This window comes from Lissotriton vulgaris, chromosome 6 (assembly GCF_964263255.1).
Source record: "Lissotriton vulgaris chromosome 6, aLisVul1.2, whole genome shotgun sequence".
Classification (NCBI taxonomy): Eukaryota; Metazoa; Chordata; class Amphibia; order Caudata; family Salamandridae; genus Lissotriton; species Lissotriton vulgaris.
Window position 1 is genome coordinate 1,842,291,201 of NC_141694.1, and position 23,849 is coordinate 1,842,315,049.

Sequence of the window (23,849 nt, forward strand, 5' to 3'; positions counted from 1 at the left end):
GGTTAAAAATAGTGGGAGGGGAGATATGTGCTAAGAAAGTACTCAGCAGGACATCTACGACCCTCTGGTCAGGTCAACATGTTTCTTGCTCAAGTGGCAATTCTTCAGGACCTATGTGCTCAGTACTACACAGTGAATAAAAAGTGATTTACAACCTTATTCCAGGAGGTCAATAGGAAGGCAGGCCGACAGGTCCTGCTATTGAGTGGCGACCCTAAGTAATTCCCTAAGGCGCCTCGCAGTCGCTCTGATGCCCTGACCAGGCTCGTGGGGGTAGGCTGTGACGGCTGTGACCGCGCATGTATCCGGTATCTGACCATTGGCGCAGGTCCCACGAGAGCAGAACATCTAGCTTGCTAGGTGTGTGAGGGTTTTAGTTCCAAAAAGGGAAATGCCCTTTTTCCTTTGTATTTCCACTATGCTGCACGCATTCTTGTTTCTTACACTCTCATCGGGGAACTTTGTACCCCTCTTGTGCTACTAGTCGTCTGGACATGTACACTGGACCCCATTAAATATTGTCCGCACACGGTTCCCCTTGTTGTTGAAATGGCTTCAAGATGGACACTGTGCAAAAGTGCGCAGACAGTGGACGTGCATTGCCTGGATTTAGGAAGATAAGGGTGTAATGTAAATGCCATTTGTAAAGCGCACAGCTACCTCCAACGGAGGTGTCCCGGCGCTGTCCATATACCGCTTAGGAACCCTTCCTGGTTTTTCCCTGTGGAATGTCCAATCCTAGGCACCCCCAAGGTGAAGCCAGGCATCCAAGCGCTGCTGGGGGCGTTGTGGAGATTAAGCAAGGTATTGCCCAGAGTTGCAGAGTGGGACCCATGATTAGAATAGGCACCGAGGCGAGAATTATCAGGTCCGGGGAGATTGCGTCCAAGACCTGCTGAGGCGGGAATCGAACCCTGGTCCCGGGCCAGAACTCTGCATCAGGGTCTGCCGCTCTAATCATTGAGCCACACTTCTCCAACTGTAACTGTGGACACCGAAGTGTAGCGGACTGGAGACAGGACTGCCTTTAGAAATTTGATGTGACCTATTTAGCAAGGGATTGGTGATTCGTCCTTCCAGAGCACTGCTATTTGGTGGAGAGTGGAGGAATAGGGGTGACTTCAAAGAGACAGTTGCCTGTGAAAGAGAAGTTTCTTTGGGGAGCTTGGGTCCTTTGTTTTCATGTGTGTGGCACATCCTGGAAGACTGATGAGAGCCTAATGTGGAACTTTGTACTTAATGTGGTGTATGTCCTCCATGGGGCCAGCATCATCTTTACCTGCTGTGAGGGGCCATCACCCTGCACAAAGACTAACAGGCTTAGGACAGAGTGACTGACTGCCCTCCCGCCCTCATCTGAGTAGTTCCAGGGTCTGTACCCCAGCTCCTTGTTTATTACCCATTAGGCAAAATTAGTCAATCATTCGATCCTGGAGTGGCACTTAGTGTTCTTAGCTGGAATGTTGCAGGATAAGGGACAAGATGCATGACCCGGAATGGCTTTATTTTGTCACTCCGTGTGATGTTCTTATTCTAAGGAGCCCTGGGCTCGGGAGCCAGTAATATGGGATGGGTACGAGAGCCACAACATAGCAGCAACACCTTTTCCTGTTCGTACAGCTCCTGGAGGCCTGGCTGTTCTGATCCTCATTTCTTTGGTTTCAGGTTTTTATGGTTCTCTTGGCGGGGGATTATAATGCAAAGCTGGGTGCATATCACAATGAAGGTAGCCCTTTTACTGTTGGAGATTCCCCTCTTACCACACCTATTTGTGACTCTAGAGGGCGAGAGCTATCTGAAGCCCTTGGGCATGTTGGCCTTTGTAATGTGATTTATGTGGGAGGCTGTTTGACAAAGAATTTACCTACATTTTATTGGGGAAAAGGAATGATAATTGACTATGTTTTTATTTCCAGGTCCCTTGTGAATTTAGAAAGCCCAGGAGTTGTACATGATACTGGATTTAGTGATCATAACCCCAATGAAATAAGGGTGACCGCTGCTCCAGGTCTCCGCTCAGACACTGCGCTGGGCCAGACAGGCTTAACAACCAATGGGATAAGGATTCGGTGGCGTAACTCCCAATTTCCGCCTTATTTGAGACCGAAGTTATATCCAATTTAAACCTTATTGATGAACATCTGCTAGCTATTGAACCACCCCCTGTAGTGATTGTGGAGGCCTTTTTCCAATTGAATGTTTAACTAACATCATCATGAGGGAGTTGGCGGGTCGGTGCCCAGCTGTACAATGTGGCTATTTTGAAAAAACTTGTAGAGTGCCCAACAACCAACTCCTGGAGCCCGTAACGCAAGCCCTCATAACCAGCAGGCCATACTAGTGGCTATGAAGGGCTACAATCAGGCAATCAAGAATCGGGAAGCTGAACATAAAGAGTCCTCCAGGGAGCAATTGCTGCTTAACTGTGACTCCCGGGAAACAAGAGGCTTTTGGGCCAATTATAAATGGTAGACAACCCATCTTGAATACCCCAGACGATATTGGTTGCATCATTAGACCAGAGCAATCTGTATCCCACTTAAAAAAAGGTCTGTGCTCTTGGTTCTGATGCCCCTTTGGCGATGGATGAGGATAATGACCTTAATCCATTGGAGAGCAGGTTTGACCTTGAAAAGGTGTATGTCGAAATAAAGGCTAGCCTGTCCAATAAAGCCCCTGGCCCGGATGGGATACCTGTGGACCTTTATAAGGGCGTATCCAATTTCTGGGCCCCTATCTTAACAAACGTTCTTATTGCTGCCGTACAGATAGGTCTCGCTCTGACTTGGAAATCAGCAGTTGTAGTTCCTGTTTTTTAAAAAGGGAAAAAGACAAGATCCCACATGCTACAGACCCATTTATTTGCTCAATTCTGTAGTGAAGGTGCTGGGCCGTATCATATTACAGCACATAGAATTGTGGGCTCAACCTCGCAATATTCTCTGCCCAGTCCAGTATGGGTTCGGGGAAGGAAAAGGCGCTATGGAACAGTACCTGAACCTCAATCTTATAATCTGAAAATATGTATTTACAAAACAAGGGACATTCCACCTTGCATTCATGGACTTGAGTAGTGCCTTTGACTGGGTGAACAGGTCAAAGCTATGGACACATTTGGTGATGTTAGCGCTACCCACTCCACTCCACTGATCGATTTCTTAAGGGCACTGCACTCGGATGTGAATGCTTCAGTGAGATATGGCATGGGTGGGGAATGTGCTGAATCTTTTGCCCTCGCACGTGGGGTTAGACAGGGTTGTTTGCTAGCACCATTACTTTTCCTCAATGGTCTGAACATTTACTTGGCTGCACATGTGAAAGACCTGCCCAAGGTAAAATCCGTCCCTGTGGCCACCCTACTGTGTGCAGATGATGCTGTGCTGATGGCTGGAATGGTCAATGGGTTAAACATTCTTGTTGGCCTTTTTGTCGACCTAATGGTACGGGCTGGAGCTGGAGGTGAATAGCAGCAAAACACATTACATGTTATGTGGGAGGAAAACCCCTAAAACTAGACATATCGTTAATATAAAGGGTAACAGGGTTACTAGGGTGCCCGATTTCCCCTATTTGACTACCTGAACAACTGGCTTGCATGTTTATCTAAGTGGTGCTCCCGCTTTTCTTTAGCCTGTAGCACTCTTTTAGATTTTCCAAACAGATTGACAATAAACCCATATTACCCTTACTGCAGCTCTATAAAATGAATTGCCTACTGGTACTTCTGTATTGTGCAGCTATTTGGGGATATCACAATTGTAAGGCTTTACAGCAAGAGGAGAATTACATCTGCAGGCAGTTGTTGGGCCTGGCTCCTAATAGCTCGCCTTTAATTGCACATGAGGAATTGGGCCTTGACTACGCGGAGGATTCTGTGAAGCTGGCTCCCGTGCTACTGTGGATTTCATAGTGGTCTGGTTATCACACTGGATTTAAGACTGTCTTGGGTGTGAGTACGGTCTCAGAATACCATGGCTGAGTTAAGTTAACTCTGTTTCTTTGACCCTGTTTCATAAGCTGCATCTCCTTAGCAAGGGGAATAGAAGAGTAGTCGGGGATCGGTTTTCACTGCCTCTAAAGGAAGTTAGGGATTCAGAGGTGTTTATGAGGTCGACTGCTAGATTGCTTCTGTCCCTACACCCTATGGCAGGCCCTGACCCTTACCTTCTTGCTGTTGCCCATCCATGGGTAAGATCATATTTGACTAAATTTCGGTTGCGGTCTATTCGCCCACTTAGCCTTTGGTGGTGTTTTGTAAATTTTATGAGTTTATAAGATGCAGGGATTTAATTCCTATTTTAAAATCATGGGGATTTCAACAGTTTCAGACTTGCCTTTTTATATTTAATGTTATTATCTGATCATGCAGGAATCCTGGCTGTCTCACCTTTCCTGAATGGTGCATTTTATGTTTTTTAGATCGGATAATGCCTCCGCCCTAAGGCACCATAATGGTATTGCTTGGTGTTCACCGTTCCCCGAAAACTCACCAGGACAGGGAAGTGATTGGAAAGGTATCTGGCTAAATAGGTAATCCCTTTCATCCCAGAGGAAAGCTCAGATGAGCGGAAACAAGAGTCCAGGCGGCTGAAAGGACCAGACGCCGAGTTATGACAAGAAAACCTTCTCTTGGTGGGGTTGTGATCCTTCCTCGTCACATAGCTGTATGCCCTGCAGGATATCTTTTAAGGCTCCAGTCATTCGTGGTTTAGTATGCACGGGGGGAGGTTCCCGATCCATCGACCCATCCAAAATACAGTTAACGTCACCTACAATTATTATTGCAGTGCCCAGATAGGGGGTTGCAGCTGCCAACATGGCAGGGAAAAAAAAGGCAGGGCAGTCATCGTTAGGGGCATAGATGTTAAGTATACATATTCCCTTCCCGTCTAGCTTACCATGCAAAATAATGTATCTCCCCATGGGCTCTGCCACCTGATATAAATACTGGAAGGAACCCCTCTGAATGCTACTTTATATTGTTTATATTGGAATAAGATTATAAATTCTTAATACTGCATTGTAAATCTGTGACCCGTATGGGTGCAGCATGTTGAAGGGCTTTTAGTATTTATAAATTCTGCTACATTGATATCATGTTGGATTATATATATATATATATATATATATATATATATATATATATATATATAGCCATTTATGGTATGAAAAAAGAACTAGCTATCAATGCACGCGGCAGATAGAATATTTAGTGCACTCTGGGATTTGCAGTGTCGAACTGAAGGCACATGACCACATGGAGACTACAAAGCACTCACCTGTGATCAAGGCGGACACCATGCCGAAACGTGTAAGGACAAAATGAGTGTTTCTTTGACCCATGATGCAGACGAATAAAGTCAGATCTTCTGGAAGACGGTGTTGGGTTCATTTATTCTCGTGCAAAAACGCAAGTTTCCAGGATATCCATTCCTGTTTTTTTGAGCCCGCCCTGCAGGATTGGGGGCCCCCGGCAAAATGGAGTACTCCAAGTGCATGTGACAGCTCATCCTGTACCCGTCCACCGGTATACCTGGGCTTCATATCAGATAATAATATGCGCCTGAGAGACATTGACAGTGAATTTGTGACTGACTGAGGGGTGGTACAATGCATCGAACACTGCTATCCCTGCACAAGAACTGAATATTTGTTTGCTACGCCCTGACCTCTGGGTCTCAGAATTCTAGGAAACTGCTCCACTGCAACAGTGATCCTGCACCGAGCTTTACTTGTGTTTACTGACATGTTTTTATTCCGTAAAGAACCTATCAGTGAGTGCATCCCTGCAGATCTGCGCGCTCGCATCTACCATGTTAAGTGCTGTTGTGGTTAAAATACTGATCTTTTTCTAAAAGACCAGGGATTGGACCAGACATGATGTTATTGCGCCTGTTCCGTGATTGAGTTCTGAGTCCCAATCTGCAACCACATCCCCCCCCTCCACCCCCCCGCCCCCCCCCCAACCTCCCTGAGACACCTTCGACTGACCACCCTCGGTACTCTGAAAGCCAAATGCAGAAAGGATGAACTTGCCCCAGTTTGCAGAGCGAAAGCAGGATGGACTCCAAGGAAACAACATCATCCACCACGGTTGGGGCCCAGTACCCCCTGTCTGGCCTGTGACTACCCCTCCCCCCCCTCCCCCCCCCCCCCTCCACTAGTGGGGTCTGAGAACCCTCAGCACTTTTCATCCTGGAATTTCATAGCATAGACTTATAGTATTACAAGCAAAACTTCTGGTCCTAGAATGCAACCTGCTTTAAGGTAAAACGCTGGGGCTTTGGGAGGGTGTCACATGTGGCATGGCGCCACTTGGCTGCTACATGTGTCCCCTTAAAGGAGTATAAACAGGAATGGGGTGAGTAGTGTTTCCTTCTTTAATACATCTAGGAGTCCAGTATGTGCCCCTCTCAGTGGAGTTGTCCCAGGAGGAATGCTTTAATCACTTGCATTAATTCTACTCTGAGGTGTCCACACCCTGCAGACAGGTGTCCACTGCCTTCCTAACAGTTTAAGCTTCTCCCCCTTCTATGTGAATACCTGATTAACCACCTCTAACTGGAGGAAATGGAATGAGCTTGCTGGTAATCCAAGCATTACCCTCCTCATCGCTGCCTCGCCCCAGTCCTTACATCCTACCGACCAATCAAAGCAGGCGTCACCAGCTTCATTTATCCAACAAGGTAGTCTGCAAGAAAGGACAAAGTCAAGGCACAAAAAGGAAAGACCGAACACAGAAGGTCAACATAGACGCAAGCAGCAAACACGCACGCAGGCACTAGGAACTGAAAGACAGAAGGCACAACCAGTGTTCCCAGAGGAGCGGGGTCACAAACGTGTAGCTGACCCCCTTCAAACAACATCAGAACCAGGGAAGCTAAGCGAGCCTCCTGTCTTGGCCCCATCACACACATCCAGTAATGCTGGAAGAAAGCAAGAACAGACCATGAGGCATTAAAAAAAAAAACAGGGACCGAAGACACCAGCCGTGATTTGCCTACTCAAGCGGGCACACCCCACTCCAAGCAGAGTACTGGAGAGAGACCTCCACTAACCCCCTCCACCCCACAGGTTCAGGAACAGGAAACCAAACAAAAATAATGAGGGAACAAAAGAACACCAGCCTAAGTTAGGTAACAAAAGCAAACCAAAGGAGAAGCCAGAAATACTGAGGACAGCTACCCCGGAGGCAGCAGAACAGTGCACAGACCACAGGAGGAGAAGACCCAGCCCAGGATCAGGAACAGCAGGGGAGCCATCCCAAAATGTGTTTCTTCAAAGGCACACGTAGAGGGGAGGCGTTTTAATGCTGTACTTTTAGGTAGGGAGAAGGGTGCCTGTGGCAGGGTGTCGACACACCGCCTGTTGTAAGGACTGCGAGGAGGAAGTGGTTGGGATGTGATGTGGTGTGGGCCTGCCTCTGCTTCCTGTTTCTTGCAGTGGTGTGTTTGTAACTGAGACCGGGGACTCTGCCCTCGAGCCCTGCAGAGGAGGCAGCAATGCAGGGTGTGCCTTTCAGAGAGCATCCTAGACGGACACCTTTTATGCCCCCATCAAGAGAGGAAAATGATCCCTTACATTGTGTGCCTTCTATGAATGACATCTTTTTAAAACTGTGTTCCCTCATTGGAAGAGAAAATAGGGGCTTGACCGCTCTCCCCTGGGTAGGCATTCCAGTTCACCAGTTGCTAATGGTTCTTCAGGGCTCAGTTGCGGCATATGTGTTTTGGGAACTGGATTATATATGTCCAGCGGAAAAAAGCAAGTGAAGTTCTACTGGTTAAAAAATGCCCATCTGTAGACGCAGTGCAGTCTCTTTCACAAATGAGAGTGGATGGAGGTTTAGATTTTGTTAAAGAGACAGAGGCGAATTTTACGCTTTTATTTTCTTGGCTACTCAAGTCACCAGTAGGACTCTGACTTTCGAGGCTGTAAGCAGTGTATGAATATAAACGACCTTAATTTAAACCCTTCTAAAACATAAACCCTTCACATTTAACAGCAAAGTAAGCTGGTAGGATTCTCGCCTATGACCCACCTCAATGGGGATCTGTGCAAAACCGATCAAATCAGTAAGAAGTCCTGGTTTCTTTATAGATTCTGATCTAAATCTAGGCAGGCGAAATAATGAAGTTACAAAAACCTCTCCCAACCAAATACTTGCACTGCATTAAATCTTTCTGCTTATTTTCTTTTCAAATATTGCAGTCCTAACCAATGACTTTGTTCGATCTAAGTTAGATTATGGCAGCTTAGCCTGGTTGAGTCTATCCAAAGAAAGCATTAGACTTCTTCAGAATTTTCAGAACACTATAGTGAGGTGCATCGTCAACCTAAGGAAATATAGCTCCATTGCGGACCACATACGGCAAGTACATTGGCCCCCAATTGAGGAAAGATTCCTCTTTAAATCAGCGTGCACTAATCGCAACTCTTTCTGCCAAAATGGTCCAACATTTCTGAGGAAGAAATTCTAGTAATATGAGCCTCATCGTAACTTGGTATCCCATAATCTTCATTATTTGTAATCCCCAAAAGGAGATTCTCAAATTGAGGGAAAAAAAGTGTTCCACGCTCAAGGTGCAGTTTTATAGAATTCCACCTACGCCTTAAACCATTGTTCATTTCCGGAAAGGCCTGAAAATGTGGCTGTTCACTCTAAGCGTCAAAAGGCTCTAGCAGTATGGTTGTTGTGCTCTATTAACACCCTAAAATACATTTGCCATGATTACTGCTACGAGAAAGAGATATGGTTTGGCAATAGTGATGTGGTAGAGCTCCTAACAGGACAGTTTTGAGATAATTATAAAATTAATTATAGATATAGGCATTCAAGGTAAATACAGATGAGGTCAAATGTAGTTAATTGTGTTTGAAGGTAATTATGACAGGGTACTGGTAGGAGTGGTAATGGCCGGCAATGTTATGGTGCTTGTGTGTGTATATGTATGTGTGTCTATATTTGTTTTATTTATACTGGCTTTGAAAATTAGAGCTGTTACTTGTGGCACTGCTCAAGTGTCTTCTCTCAGCCCAACCCTCTTTAGTATACAGGTTGCTCCCCCTGGCAAAGCTAATTCTTCAAATAACAACAAATCATATCAAAAGTCAACTGGATTCAGTAAAGACTTAAATTCAACTTTCTGAATTGCATGCTTGCTGTTATTAAATTTATGAGTAATAATCACTTAAAAACTATTTTAAAATAGGTTGAAATCTTATTTGGCCCTGAAATTTGTACTTAGTCTAAGTAGTGACCCAATGAGTTGAGAAAGTGCCCAATACCTGCAGGATATGCTCAGTGTGGGTGTCATTTTTGATGATCGTCTTATCTTTGTCTGCTTATGTCTCTAAAGATGCATAGCACTGGTTTCTGATTCTTAGAACTCTGAGGAAAATTCTGCCTTTTCTACCAAAACACACACTTCACTGTCATTTAATCCACTGTCTGACACAAATTTGATTATCCGACAGCCTGTATCCTGTTTCTATTCTGATAGTTGAAAAGAGTAGAAAGGCTCAGCAGGGCGCTTCATACCTTTCCTTTCAGACTTGTAAATTCTGGAAATCTTTGCACATACACAGCTGTTCTATAACTGATCATCTCCAGCTCTGATAGAACTACAAAACCTGAAGTTAGTGTTCACTTTGTAACTGGCTATCACTGTTATATCATTTCTGTCAGTGCCTAGATGCCTGATCTCACGCTTTATAGAACCCAATCAAAATCTGAAAATCAAATCAAAATACAGGATAGGGAAGAAGACTTGAAAGGACTTTGAATGTCCCGTAGAAGGATAAGATACAATTCTTGGAGACGTGGTTGCTCTATCACAGCTGTAGGACTAATAATAAACCCTTTTTGGCCACACTTAAAATCCTCCTTTGAAAAGTGCCACCCCCTGATCTTCCTCTGGCTTATAGCCTTTAAGATGAAACACCCGTTCCTGTTTATTATGTTGCCCACAATCCTGGTTTAGAGATATGTTTAGTTCATAAGACGATTGGTTAGGAATGACAGAAACTGTAGACTGGCCAAAATCGTCTCACTCCAAGAAAGAAGGCAGGTTTGCCTTTCCTGACATCATCAAGACCCCAGGAAACTGATCCCTAAAAGCTTGCTAAAGAGTCAAGATTTATGGGTCTTTTGGAAAATGAGGAGGTATTTACTGTCTAATGCACATTTCTTTACTTAGCCCTCTCCCCTAAGCCTGTTCTGGGTCATGCCAGATTTGTTTCATACAAGAGTGACCTAAGGTGACCATAGCAAACTCTGGATTCATGAATCGACTAAAACTCCTCTTCTTGTGTTTCCTTTCATCACAATGGAACAGACTTTTAATATTATTCTTTTGTAACTTTTGGAAATCACTGAAGGGCCACATCGCTAATTTACGGAAGGGGTGATCATGTTCCAGGTGGAGGGTGTTGGTTGTCTAATGTTTGTTCAAAAGAACTCGCACAGGAGGACGACAATTTTCCGTTCAAGCAGCTGCCGGATGGAACGCTCTTCCCCGCTCCCTCAGACTTGAACCCAACTACCTGGCATTTCGCAAGAAATTAAAGACACATCTATTTCCTAAATAGAGTCCCCTATAAGTGTCTCTCCCCTCTCCCTACCCCTCAACAGGATCACAACTCTTATGTAAATGTATTTGAGCTTATATAGCGCACAGCTACCCGCAGTGGGTGTCCCGGCGCTTGCTTAGGGAACCCGTCCTGGTATTCCCCTGTGAGATAGCCCCGGCAGGGTATCCACAAGGTGAAAGCCAGGCATCCCACCGCGAGGGGCCGTTGTGGAGATTAAGCAAGCTATTGCCCAGAGTCGCAGAGTGTGAACCCGTGAGTCGAGAAGGCACCGGAGCGAGAATTATCGAGTCCGTGGAATTTTTAGCCCAAGACCCGCCGAGGCAGGGAATTGAACCCTGGTCCAGGGCCGATCTCAGCTTCCGGGTCTGACGCCTCTAACCCCTGAGCCACACTTCTCCACATGCGCGGGGATGCCCTTGGGTCACCAGGCGCTTTAGAAATCGTTATCATATCATATCATATCATATCAAGGAGAAAGCGTTTCCTTCTTTTTCTTATCAATGCCATGTGTGGTGAGTAATTGCTGTCCTCCTTTGTCTCACAAACTGTGCTCCTTTCAGATGTGAATGAACTTTTCAGCTGTAGATGTGTTACTTGGTATGTGCAGTACATGTTTGTTGTATTGATTTATTGAAACTTAAATAAACATTCACTAAGACTTTTTTCCTTCTCTTTTCTAGAGACCCCAGTTGGTGGCAGGACCTGCTTTGAAGTCCTTCTTGCAAAGGTACTGCCCGATTGTCACCGAGAAGTTCTACCCCACGCCTTGGTGTTTTGGAGGGCGACTCCAGACAGTCTTCAGAGTTCTCCTAAAGTCAAAGCCGCAGTTGTCATACAGGAAGTACGTTTTTCTAATCCGTTATATGTTAGTGGGTCAAGCATGGAAATGTGTGTCCAGTGTCTTGTGCAAGATCCTGGATTTCTATGTAATCATGGACTTTGATGAACAGGCACAGAAACAGAGGTCACCGTTCAGACAACCACTGGCTTTCATTTCAATTTTCATTTTAGTGAACTTCTTGAGGTCTCTCACTGAAGTACTGTGCAAACATTAAATATACAAATGGCAATCATATTAAGAGTTACATGAGGACGTGGAACAGCGACAAAAATAATTAGCACTGAGGAGATGAGGTAGGGTCTGTGGAAGAAGGTTTGTAAATTTGCAGCAGGAAGAGCGGGGTTGAAAGCGAACCTGGTAAGAGGAAGGAAGAAGGTGAATAGGAACATAAAGTGAGACAAGATAAAATGCAGTTAAGCTCTGAATTCATTTGAATATGATAGTGAGCATGCGGAAGAGTATATGTTACTGGAATAGAAGTCAACGCAGAGGAAGAGGGAGGAAGATGAAAGATGAGCCTGTTAGAAACATTAAAACTAGATTCGATGGAAGCAAGTACGAGGGAAAAGCAGTTATTGAGGGAAGAGACAATCCTAGATGGAGTTAGTCTTATTGGCATGGAAAGTGAGAAGAGGCTGGATTTTACAGAGGTTATAGGTTTGGAATCGGCATAAGCGTACAGGTCCTGAGAGAGGTGCAAGAGGTCGGGCATTATGGTGACCATCTTGGGGGGTCCATACTATAAAAGGCGGCTGTACCCTCCTCCAACCACCAGACAATATTGTTTTGACCAGCACTAACTGAGAGTGGATGCTTCTCACAAAGAACGCCTTGCCAGCGTTTCCTCTTGGACACAAGCGACAAGCAGTGAGTCGCTCAGGATTTTTTTTGAGAAGTCTTCAGCGGGAACACAGCAGTTTGAGAAAGCTTTTCCTGGCTATTGCTGGGCAGTGGAGGTTCACCTGGCAGAGGCGATATGCAAATGTAACTTCAAGTCCTTGATAACCCGAGCCGTGGCATGTGGGTTGCGCTTAAGGAGCGGTCAGAGTAGAAGGCTCTGGAGTGATGTTCTATTACGTTATTGAGTTTTTAATATTGTCCTGCCAAAATATGGAATCCAGGATATCAATTCCCACTACATTGTGATGGTAAGTATGTTTAGGAAATTATAGATTTACTTTTCTAAAGTCCACATCTATATTCCTTGAAAACCTACACATATTATAAAGACAATACCATTTCAGGCTTCGAGTGCTGCATAATTTATGCAAAGAAAGAAGCAGGGAGCTCTGGGTAGTTCCCATGTTTAGGTGGAGAGCAGCTCCTATATATGGAGTACCCCCCAACACCATCAACACTCTGAATCTGCTCACCTCAAATATCTGTTTCTATAACAGAGATTGTAAGCATAAGATTAGCACAGTGTCCTCCATGGCGAGCTAGAGAGTGACAAAGCCTTTTACCATTTTTTACACCAAAGTCTTTAAGCACAGGATTAGCAAGTGCCCTCCACGCCAAGATGAAAAATGACAAAAGCCTTTTGCAGTGCCAGACACGGTATTACAGATTTGGATTAGTAAAACACCGTCCAAGCCAACCTAGAATAATAATAATAATAATACAGATGTTTGTAGAGCGCGAACAGCTACCTCTGGGGAGGTGTCCCGGCGCTAGCGAGTCCTGCAGCAAAGAGCGAGTAGTCAGGAGGAAGATCAGGATTATTGCATAAAAAGCCAAGTTTTTAGGAGCTTCCTAAAGCTGGCTTCTGTCGTGGCGGATTGGATGGCAGGGGGCAGAGTATTCCAAAGTTTCGCCGTGCCGGCCGAGAAGGACCTGCCTCCAAGTCTAGCTTTCCTCACGCGCGGTACAGTTAACTTGAGCAGGGAGTTTGAGCGCAGCTCTCGTTTTTGGTGGTAGCGGGGGAGTCGGAGTTTTAGATAATTGGGACACGTGCCTTTTAGCGCTCTGAAGGCCAGGGTAAGCACCTTGAACTTAATTCTGCTAGCCACTGGCAACCAATGCAGCTCGTGCAGATGCGGAGAGATGTGCTGCCTAAAAGGGACACGTTTTATCAATCTCGCAGCCGCATTCTGCACGATCTGTAAGCGTTGCACCGCATATTTGGGCAGACCAAGATAGAGGCCATTAGAATAGTCAAGTCGAGATGTGATTGTTGCGTGAACAACCGTTTTTCGACACTCGACTGGTAGCAGAGGCAGAAATTTCCGCACATTTCTGAGTTTGTGCAGGCAGCCAGCGGTGAGCTGTTGTATATGCGGCAAGAAAGACAGGTTCTCATCCCATCTTACTCCTAGATTTTTTTGCATGGGTTCCAGGAGATGGGGCAGGGCCCATTTCCGTTGGCCACTACAGGTCCTGAGGGGGATGTTTGAGATTTCCGAAGAATAGCACCTCCGTTTTGCTCGCATTCATTTTGAGCTTATTAGTGTTCATCCATTTGGCCACGTCTCGAAGACAGCCCCTGATTTTGCTGAAGGCTGCCTCAGGCGTGTCTGTATATGGGAAGACTAATTGAGTGTCGTCCGCATAAGATATTGCCTTGACCCCCCATTTGGCAATCAAGGTGAAAAGCGGGGCCAAATAGACATTGAACAGCAGAGGGCTGAGTGCCGACCCCTGTGGGACACCACACCAGAGGTTTTTAGGTCCAGAAGAGAAGGGGCCCAGGGCCACTTTCTGGGAGCGATTAGTGAGATAGGAGAGTAGCCAGTTAAGTGCTTTGTCTTCAAGGCCAATGTCCTTAAGCCGGGTCAGCAGTCTGCTGTGATCTACAGTATCGAAAGCAGCTGATAGATCCAGGAGCACCAGCATAGCTGATGCCCCTGAATCTAAGGACCACCTGATTGACTCGGCAACCTCAATGAGGGCCGTCTCGGTGCTGAAGCCGGCCCTAAAGCCAGACTGAATTTCATGTAAGGCACCGCTTTCTTCAATAAAGTTGTTTAGCTGCCGTTGGATCAGTTTTTCAAGCATTTTGCCGGGGGCTGCAAGGAGAGAGATGGGTCGGAGATTGCTCAGATCATCCGGTGCGCCTTGGGGGTTTTTTTTCAGCGGGAGAAGAGTGGCCTGTTTCCAACAGTCCGGAAACGTGCCCGTTGCAATGGACGTGTTCCATATATGTAAGAGGGGAACTGCAATTGCCTCAGACATTAATTTCCACAGTTTAGGTGGACAAGAATCATCAGGAGCTCCAGATTTACATTTTTGTATTTCTTTCAATGCCTCAGAGAGGGTGATAGGCTGAAATTGATTTAAGGGGGTAGTGGGAAACTCAGAAACTCCCAACTCATCCATTAATGTCGGCTCGGGGTCCGTAAAAGTATCATACACTTTTAATATTTTGGAGTCAAAAAAGTCTGATATGGATTCACAGAGTCTTACGGATGGGATGATATCCGTCTCGATAGCTCTGGGCTTAAAGAAAGATTGAACAATCTTAAAAACTTCTTTGCTTGATTGTTCCGCCTGCTGGATGGAGGTCTCAAAGAAGATTTTTTTGGCTTTTTTGATGGATAAATGTAAAGCATGAAGGGCTTTTTTATAGCTGGTTTTGGCTGAATCGCAATAATTTGCTCGCCAGAGGCGTTCCAGCTTTTTGCATTTACTTTTTTCGGCCATGAGTTCAGGGGAGAACCACGGAGCAGAGGGAGATTCTCTGCGTGACGTAGCGATACTGGCCGGCGCTATAGAGTCCACTACTTTGCCTATCCACAAGTTCAGAGATGCAGCATCGGAGTTTACATCCGAGGTAAGGGGTAGGGGATTTGCACGAAGTGCCGGACACAGTGTGTTCGCTGTTAGATTGTCCCATTTTCTCCGCACATAGGATCGTTTCCCTGTGATCTGAGATTGGGAGGGGATTGAGATGGCCATGGTGATTAAGTAGTGGTCCGTCCAGAGCAGTGGTAGCGGAGAGTTGGCTGTTGCGTTCAATATGTTGGAAAAGAAAAGATCCAGCATATGCCCCGCCCGATGCGTGGGGCCTGCAATAGCTTGAGTTAGATTGGCCGATTGTAGGGTAGAGATAAGGTGAGTAGCCTGTGGACATTCAGGATTGTCGGCGTGAAGATTAAAATCGCCGGCTACGATATAATAGGAGTGGTCTAGAGAGTTTAGGACTATAAAGTCCATGAGCTCGCTCAAGGCTGATGTCGGGCAGTCCGGGGGTCTGTAAATAACTAGGCCTGTAAGAGACAATTGGGGGGTAATTTGGAGGCAGAAGTGTAACCCCTCAATGCTTGGGAATGTGGTGGGAGTGGAGGACAACAATGTGTATTTCTCGTTGTAGATGAAAGCCACTCCACCACCTCTTCGGCCTTCCTTTCTATTAGAAAAACTCATTTTAAAGCCTGGCGGGATTGCTAGCGAAATGGATGCCATGTTGTCTTCATTGAGCCATGTCTCTGTGAGGCACAAGGCATCCCATTTTGAGTCCGCTATTAGCAAGCATAAATCATCAGCATGCTTGGGGAGGGATCTGCAGTTAAGTAGACCGATCCTAAGTTGGGTGGAGGAGGTGCTACGAGATGGTTTACTTGCTATTTTGAGAGGTGAGGTTGTTTGAGGAGAGACGATGCCTAGGGACTTTTGGCAACGTGGGCAATGGGGAGGGAGATCCAAAGTCGTCAGATTGAGCTCAAGCGGCTGACAGGTAGTGGCGACATTCAGTGACCGGAGCTCTGCACCAGACCAGACTATCCTTTGATTGTGTAAATGGACACAGGCAGCATGGCTGGCGCTGGACGCGATCCGGTCGCGGACGGGCGCAGACGGGCTTGCCTTAGGCGCTCCCGCTGCGCTCGTCCGCTGCACTTCCTCCAGTGGCACATTTTATAGTGTGGGGAGGCGGGGGGGGGGGGGCGTGGCCAGAGAGGGGGCGTGGCCTCGCTGCACGCCGTCAATGGCGGCGGCCAGAGGGCGTTTTGTCTGAGTGAGGGAGGCGCTGCTCGTGATCAGCAGGCTCCCAGGACATGAGCAGTGGGTCTGAAGGTAGGATAATAGTATGCTAAAATCACAGGTTTTCAACAACACTCAAATGATTAAAATGTTAAAAAACAATCAGGAAATACAGCTCCCGGCTATCCGCCTCAGGAGTAGGAATCTTTCGAAATGCGCTCGCATTCAGCGCTTTTAAGCTCGGCGGGGGGGCGTGGCCAGAGAGGGGGCGTGGCCTCGCTGCAAGCCGTCAATGGCGGCGGCCAAAGGGTGTTTTGTCTGAGTGAGGGAGGCTAGACTTAATAAAAGTAATCCCTGACATGTTTCGCTCTAATTAGAGCTCATCAAAGAGGTACATTTCTCAGATTTTATTATCCCTTTTCTTTTTAGCTCGGCCAATTTTACAATGTTAGGAGATTTTAATCTCCATCTGGAAGACCCTGACTGCAATGTCAGCAGCACCTTTATCTCTGACCTGGCCGCTATGAATATCCTACTTCATAATTCGGGCCCTACCCATAAAGCTGGTCATCTGCTTGACCCTATTCTTTCTAATATACCCTGCCTTCTCTGCCCAGCTGCTACTCCACTGTGTTGGTCCGACCACTTTTTAGTGAGCTTTTCGCTTGCGGTCCCTTGTCCTTCACATAAATGGAGCGACAGCGCAAAAAAACAATTAGAAACTGGAAAGATCTAGACATGGCTAAACTTAATCATTTTCTTTCTGCTAATGCCCCAGCCGTTAAAAATATACTTGCCCTTGATCTGGTGGCCTTTCAATGCTGGATTCAATCAGCACTGGATACCTGTCTTCCGGTTTCATCTAGGAAATTAAACAACCACCGCCCTCCCGCCCGCTGGTTTTCTGAAGAACTAAAAAGGGAAAAAACCAAATGCAAAAATATGGAAAGACGATGGCTTAAGACCTATGCACCTGATGCTAAAGCTGCCTCTTTGTCAGCAAAAAGGGCGTATCATTCCCACTGTAGGTCCGCATATGCCAATTTTGTCTCTTCTACCATTACAGGGGCTAACAACTGTCCTAAAACCCTTTTCAAGATGGTCAAAGATCTCGCGGGTGCAGCTACTGCGCAGGTTCCCTCCAACCTAAATACAATGCAATGCGAGGATCTTGCTCAGTTTTTTCTTAATAACGTGGAAACAATATACTCTGCACTGGGAGGCAACATCCCTCCACCTAACTTTCTGTTCGCCTTGATTTCTGATCAATCAAGCCCTGCTCGACTGTCCAATTGCCCTTGCTTCTGATCGGGGAAATATACTCAACACCTGGCCACTTCTTGACATGACCATGCTTAAACTACTCCTTAATAAGATTCACTCTGGATCCCCGCTCGATACCCTTCCCATCTCTGTACTACAACTGCTTGAACAGCCAGCCCTTCAACGCATTTTGGAACTTCCTAATGCATTCCTTATGGAGTCTTCCGTCCCTGCTGACTGGAAGCACGCAATGGTGGTTCCTCTATTGAAAAAAATTAATACAGACCTGGGTCTTCCCTCCTACTATCGACCGATTTCTTTGCTTCCCGCCCTCTCTAAAGTCTTAGAGAGACATATCAACATCCAGTTATCTCAGTACGTCGAAACGAGCTTCTCCATCCCTCCCAATCCGGTTTTAGGACCGGCTATTCGACTGAGACAACACTTTTAGGTGTTACGGAACTGCTTCGCAGGAACATGGATGCGGGCGATACTGTGGCCTTGGTACTATTGAACTTGAGTGCGGCCTTTGATACGGTTTCCCATGCCGTACTAACACAATCCCTCCAATCCATAGGAGTAACAGGCGCTGCTCTAAATTGGCTGACTTCATTTCTTACGAACCGTACATTTCAGGTTTTTTCATCTACTGCCAATTCCAAGGTCCACTCATCACCTTATGGGGTCCCACAGGGTTCGATTCGTAGTCCCTTGTTATTTAACATTTATGTTAGACCCCTAGCGACTATTATTGAGGAATGTGGGTTGTCAATTTTTTCTTACGCCAACGACACCCAGATTGTCTTCCCTCTTTTAGCAGGGAAGACCACAGAGCCCTCAGCCCTTAGGATAGGGCTAAACAAGGTGGCGTCTTGGATGAATGCAAATCTTTTAAAATTGAATGGTGAAAAAGCGGAGGTGCCGGTCCTGGGCAAGGAGAAAGGACTCTGGGGCCCTCTACATTGGCCAACAGGAATGGGTCCTCTTCCTCAGCCTCCTCGCAGGTCCGCAACCTTGGCTTTATCATTGATGAATCTCTATCTATGCGTCAACAGGTCACCAAGGTTGCGCTACCTGCTTTACCATCTTGAGATGGCTGAGGAAGATTGTATGGATGCTGCCTGTCCCTACCCAGAGAACCGTAGTCCAGGCCCTTGTCACTTCAAGGCTGGACTACGGTAACATCCTTTACCTGGGAGCTAATAAAGATGTCATGCGCAAGTTGCAGCGCGTGCAAAACACGGCCGCAAGATTACTGTGCCAGGCCTCCAGATTCTCCACGGCCTCCGGTCTGCTGAATAAGCTACATTGGCTCTCAGTCGAAAAACTGACCAGGTTTAAGGCTTTAACCTATATGTTCCGTATTACGCACAATAGAGCCCCCGCTTTCTCAAACACCTAGCCCACCCCTATGTACCTTCCCGCACTCTTCAGTCTGCCACACAAGCTAAATTCCAGGTCCCCAAGATAAGACTTTCCCGTATGGGCGTTCGGTCTTTTTCATATTTGGGCCCTGTATTATGGAATGCTCTTCCTCTTTCTCTGCGCATGCACTCCGACCTTCTCCTGTTTCGAAAGTCACTTAAAACCTGGCTATTTGGCCAGTAGATTGTTTTTACTCTGCTGCTCCTTTGATAGTGCCGGGAAACCCTTGTTGGGTAGCTGTTTGCGCTTCTACAAATTTAATAAAAATAAATAAATATAGATTTGTCAAGGGACCACCCAGTATAAGTCAAGACATTATCCTTGCAGGCTTAGAGTGCTGCATAAATTATTAAAAAAACGACTATCTTATACCCTTGAGGAATGTCATATTAGGAACGAAAAGCCTCGGTGTTGTGAAAAGTACAAACAAAAGTAACCTACAAGTGTCGGCATCTTTTTCCCTATGAGTAAGGGAAATGGTGACATATCTGAGGTGAACATGTAACTAAATAAAGAAATATTTAAAAATATATATTTTTTTAAACACATTTTTTTCCACTGGGGAAACAAAGGTTAAATTTATGTTCTAGTTCGGTATGGTAAAAAGATCTTAGCTTACTTTAAAAACAAAAAAAACAGAGACGTCATAGTTAGGAGTTGAAATGAGGTTAGAACTAATGTAATTAGTCAGTTATAGTTTAATAACTAACAATAACTTGCACTGCCACATCTTATGACCTCACATATTGCATCACTCCTGACATGTTAAATGATATCATTGATGACATCTTGAAGAAACTAAAAAATGGCTTTCCTATGGAAAGTCTGACTTAACTATAACTACAGAGAGAGACGAACTCTGGGTAGTTCCCAAGTTTAGGTAGTGCATATTACACTGACGTGGAGCTAAGAAGACCAAATCTATACTAATTTTCACAATAAAGCTGTAGTGTGTATCCTGGATTTCATATTGCTGAAGGATGGTATCATTTACCACCCCTGGTCCAAGTGCAAGAGACCAAGGGCCTGAACAGCAGTTTGGAAGTCACTTTCTGGAAGGAAGGGTTCCACTTTCTGTAGTAGAGAGAACTCATACCAGGCAGTGGCGTAACAGCCACCATGGTGGGGGGGCTCGAGCTCCAAGGGCCCCCTCCAGCACTGTGCAGGGCGGTGGGCTCCTGGCCTGAGAGCTCCTGACTTGGTAAGGAGCGTGGCGGGTGAGGTCGTCGCGTACTTGTAATTTGCAGGGGAGACCCTTCAAGTTTCGCCACTGATACCAGGCCATCTTGGTTTTCTGGTCAATGTGTTGATTTGCTTGTGAACCTGGAAGACTTCTACAGCTTATAATATTTCTCTGAGGAGAAACTTGTTATTTTGTGCTAACACATTATAGTGTCACACCACTGCCAACAAATTGGAGTGTCCCTGTGCACTGGCCTTACAGTTGTTTAAGTCCTTCATTTTTAATTACCAGGACTTTTCATGCCTTACATTTTTTCCCATCAACTGATTCAAAAGCTGTGGTTAAACTCTGGTTTCTCACCAGCTATACAAAACAGAGAAAAGTAGCAGGAAAGTTCCTGAAGTGATTTTAACAGCACTCCGTGGGTGTCAGGCGGCAGGAACGTGAGCAGAAGGTCCTCTATTTTTAGATATGCCTGCGCATACTCGCAGCTGCACGTGCCAGTTGTTGTCCTGTGAGGTGATTGTTGCTTTCTGCTGCTGAAACCTTGCTATGTTCTTTTCTTTCAGTGAGTTGATCGCAACTGCTGATGGGGGGCAGATCTCACTGGACTGGTCAGACAATGAAGACAGCTTAAGGTACCCAGACTCTGCGTCTCGCCCAACTGTGATTCTACTACCCGGCCTCACGGGCAACAGCGAGCAGACGTACATGTTACACATGGTGAGGCAAGCCTCCCAGGAGGGGTACAGGTAAGGAAGCAATGTCTGTATCATATGAGTGTTAGATGTGGCCAGCCAGATGTTAAAAAAATAAACAGAATTTTAAAATATTGTACAATTTTTTTATTTTTTATATGAAGATGACCTATTTTGGCTTCAGGAATTTTGGCTCCTTTTGTTTATCTACTGAACAGTAAAATCCAATCAGTTTTCCTCACTTTCCACAATGAATATGTACATCTAATGAATTTCTATGGAGCTAATTAGCATTTTGTTTTTCATAAATTTTGCAACTTCATGATTTGTTTTGCCCAGCCCTGAGCAAAGTACTAAAGAGCATTTTTCTTGCCATACTCTTTTTGAGGGGTTGGGGATGGTTACTTCTAGGACAGAATAGAGCCAGAAGTACTAAACAAAGTGGAAAGTGGGCGTAGAAAAGCGACTGCACAAAATGCGCTAAAGTAGCACAAATGGAGAACTTGAAATGTGGGACAGAGTGTAAAGTACCACACAAAGTATGGCGAAGAGGCGATACATCCTGTTTGGGAGAAAATACATTGAAGTTACCAACTGCATGTAAACCCCCAAAAATGAAAAACAAAATTAAAAAAAAATAATGTTTTGGAATATCAATTTGTTTGTATCAAAATAATAATATAGTTCAATTTTGTATGTGGTGAGTGATACTGTTAAGTGGTGGTTTTCCTGTGAATATTATAACCTTTTTTTCATTAAGTGAAAAGCAAAGGGAAGCAAAGGCACCTGGAAAGAGCATTAGTGCCAAAGCCACAGACTCCAAAACATTCATGTCCTTAAAGAAGCTAGGAAAGTGTGCAAAAGAAATTCTAAACGCTAAAGCTGTTCTCTAACAAAAAGAGCATTGAACAGCACAAACAATCTCCCACTCCCACACTTCCTGACATGCGGATAAGAAATGGAAAACGTGTACTACTTTCTTTGCCAACAAAACTCAGTCAGAAATGGAACGAGAAAAATGAACAGTCTTGCCTTTCGTCACCAAATATACAAAGCAAAGACACCATTGCATGAAATAAATGTACCCTCATATCTGTCAATACTCTGTGTAAAACACTGAAGCCTATGATGCCCTCCTCACAGCTGGAGGATACACCATGACCAAATCAATAGCCCAACACATCACCCCCTTCGGGGCTTCACACTGTAACCAGCAATCTAGCAAGAGGAAACCAATCTATGACACATTAAACTCCATTAAAAAAGTCATCTAGCCTCATCGAAGAACTTAGCAATTAAAAAAAAACTATCCTATCAGTCCTAGACACAATGAATTATTGTGAATGCTCTTCTGATAAAAAACCGTAACGCCTCCAAAAAGCTGCTTAACAGTTACCAATTTCCTTTAAGAGAAGGATATAACAACAAACATCCATCAGTTTGTGACAAAAAATGCCCCCATGGTCCCTGACCAGAGCAAATTCTGCAGGCGGGACATTCTAGACCTCTCAAAAGCCTTGGGTACCATTGACCATGCATCTCTGATTAAACACTATGGTACAAAGAGATGGTCCACAATATACATCGATGACCGATCCAACAACGAAAAGACGAGAGAATGCTCGTCCTCCCAAACCCTATTGGACTGTGTTCCTCAGTGATGCATGCAAGACCCAACCCACTTTCAATCATAATGTGGAATCTCTGAAAGCAGAGCGCCAAGGCCTAGGCCTCACCTGGCACCAAAAGGCTGAAGGGACACTGCCTTACCTTAACAAAACACTTAAACCTTAACCATTCCCTAGAAAAACACCACACTATCGAAATACTTCCTTAAACGTAACCGATCCAAAACAAAAGTTGAAACACCAAACATTTGGGGCCTGAAGAAGACCTCCAGACATGAGGACACTCACTGCTCTCTCCAGGATTGATCACTATATTTGCATGCTTAGAAGTATTCCTGAATCTAATCTAATTTCTGATTGTAGTATTCAACTCAGTAGCCAGTCTAATCTCTACCACCCTGAAATCTTTCTATACCACCAGTGGCGGCTGGCGACATTTGAAAGTGGTAGGGTGTAAAGGTTTGGGATGAGTGCCCTGTGGCGCGTGAGCTCGACCATCATAATGAAAGTTTGGCGTTGGGTTCTCTCCTGGGACAATTTAAAAAAAGAAGTGGGCAAATGGGACATTATCAAACACATTTGAGAAAGAAAGATTTATAAAGCTATTGTGAAAGTGTAGGTTTGAAATATTGAAACACACGTCTTACTGAGTTAAAATTGTTCAACGGTTAGTGTAGTGTGTAAATTCAAATTGTCCATTTTTGACAAGCAAGGATTGTAATTAATTTACATGGACACAGGATTGTCTGTGCACTGTATCTGATTGGTAATTGAAGCTGAAAATCTTTCTCCCATATTGATTATCTTATAACAACAATCTAGGGTATTGCAAAATGAAAATGTAAATTGAGTTGAGCAAAATGTCACCCACTTGTATTTAACTACGGCGGCACACAAGGGTCCCTGCACGCTGCGATCCTTTGAATGTGCTGAGCAGCCAGTGCACTGGACGACTAGTGCCCAAGTGGAGCAGCCTGTGGGGCTACAATGCTTGTGCTCAGGACTGCCTGCAGAGGTTTCTCGCGCAGGGAGACTTCAGCACAGCGCTTCCTGTGCACCTGGCTAGCGGAGGGCTCACCTGCCTAGAAGGAGGTCAGGGCACAGCATTAGCTGTTCACAAAGCCTGCTGTGCGGGGTCTGCCTCTGTTAGCATGCTCGAGAGTGCATCAGCTGTTCCTGGGCTACTGTGCACAGAGAGAGCACGGTACAAACCCACCAATGCACAGAGCAGCCTTGCACAGGGTTGTATGTGTACAGGGGGCGAGTGTGCACAGCTCCCACAGGGCTGTCAACGTGCACAG

General features: G+C 45.4%; 1 protein-coding gene across 3 annotated transcripts in view; it reads left to right on the forward strand.

The window, feature by feature from the left end:
• The window catches only part of ABHD1 (abhydrolase domain containing 1), a 74,360-nt gene that overhangs the window by 16,225 nt on the left and 34,286 nt on the right, over window positions 1-23,849 (forward strand). For all 3 annotated transcript variants that reach the window (XR_015296709.1, XR_015296708.1, XM_086928140.1), the window contains exons 2-3: window positions 11,274-11,434; window positions 20,792-20,974. Coding sequence is in view for 1 of the 3 variants with exons in the window: in XM_086928140.1 (XP_086784266.1) it covers window positions 11,274-11,434; window positions 20,792-20,974 (344 nt within the window). In the remaining 2 variants the exon portion in view is untranslated. The remainder of the gene's footprint in view (window positions 1-11,273; window positions 11,435-20,791; window positions 20,975-23,849) is intronic.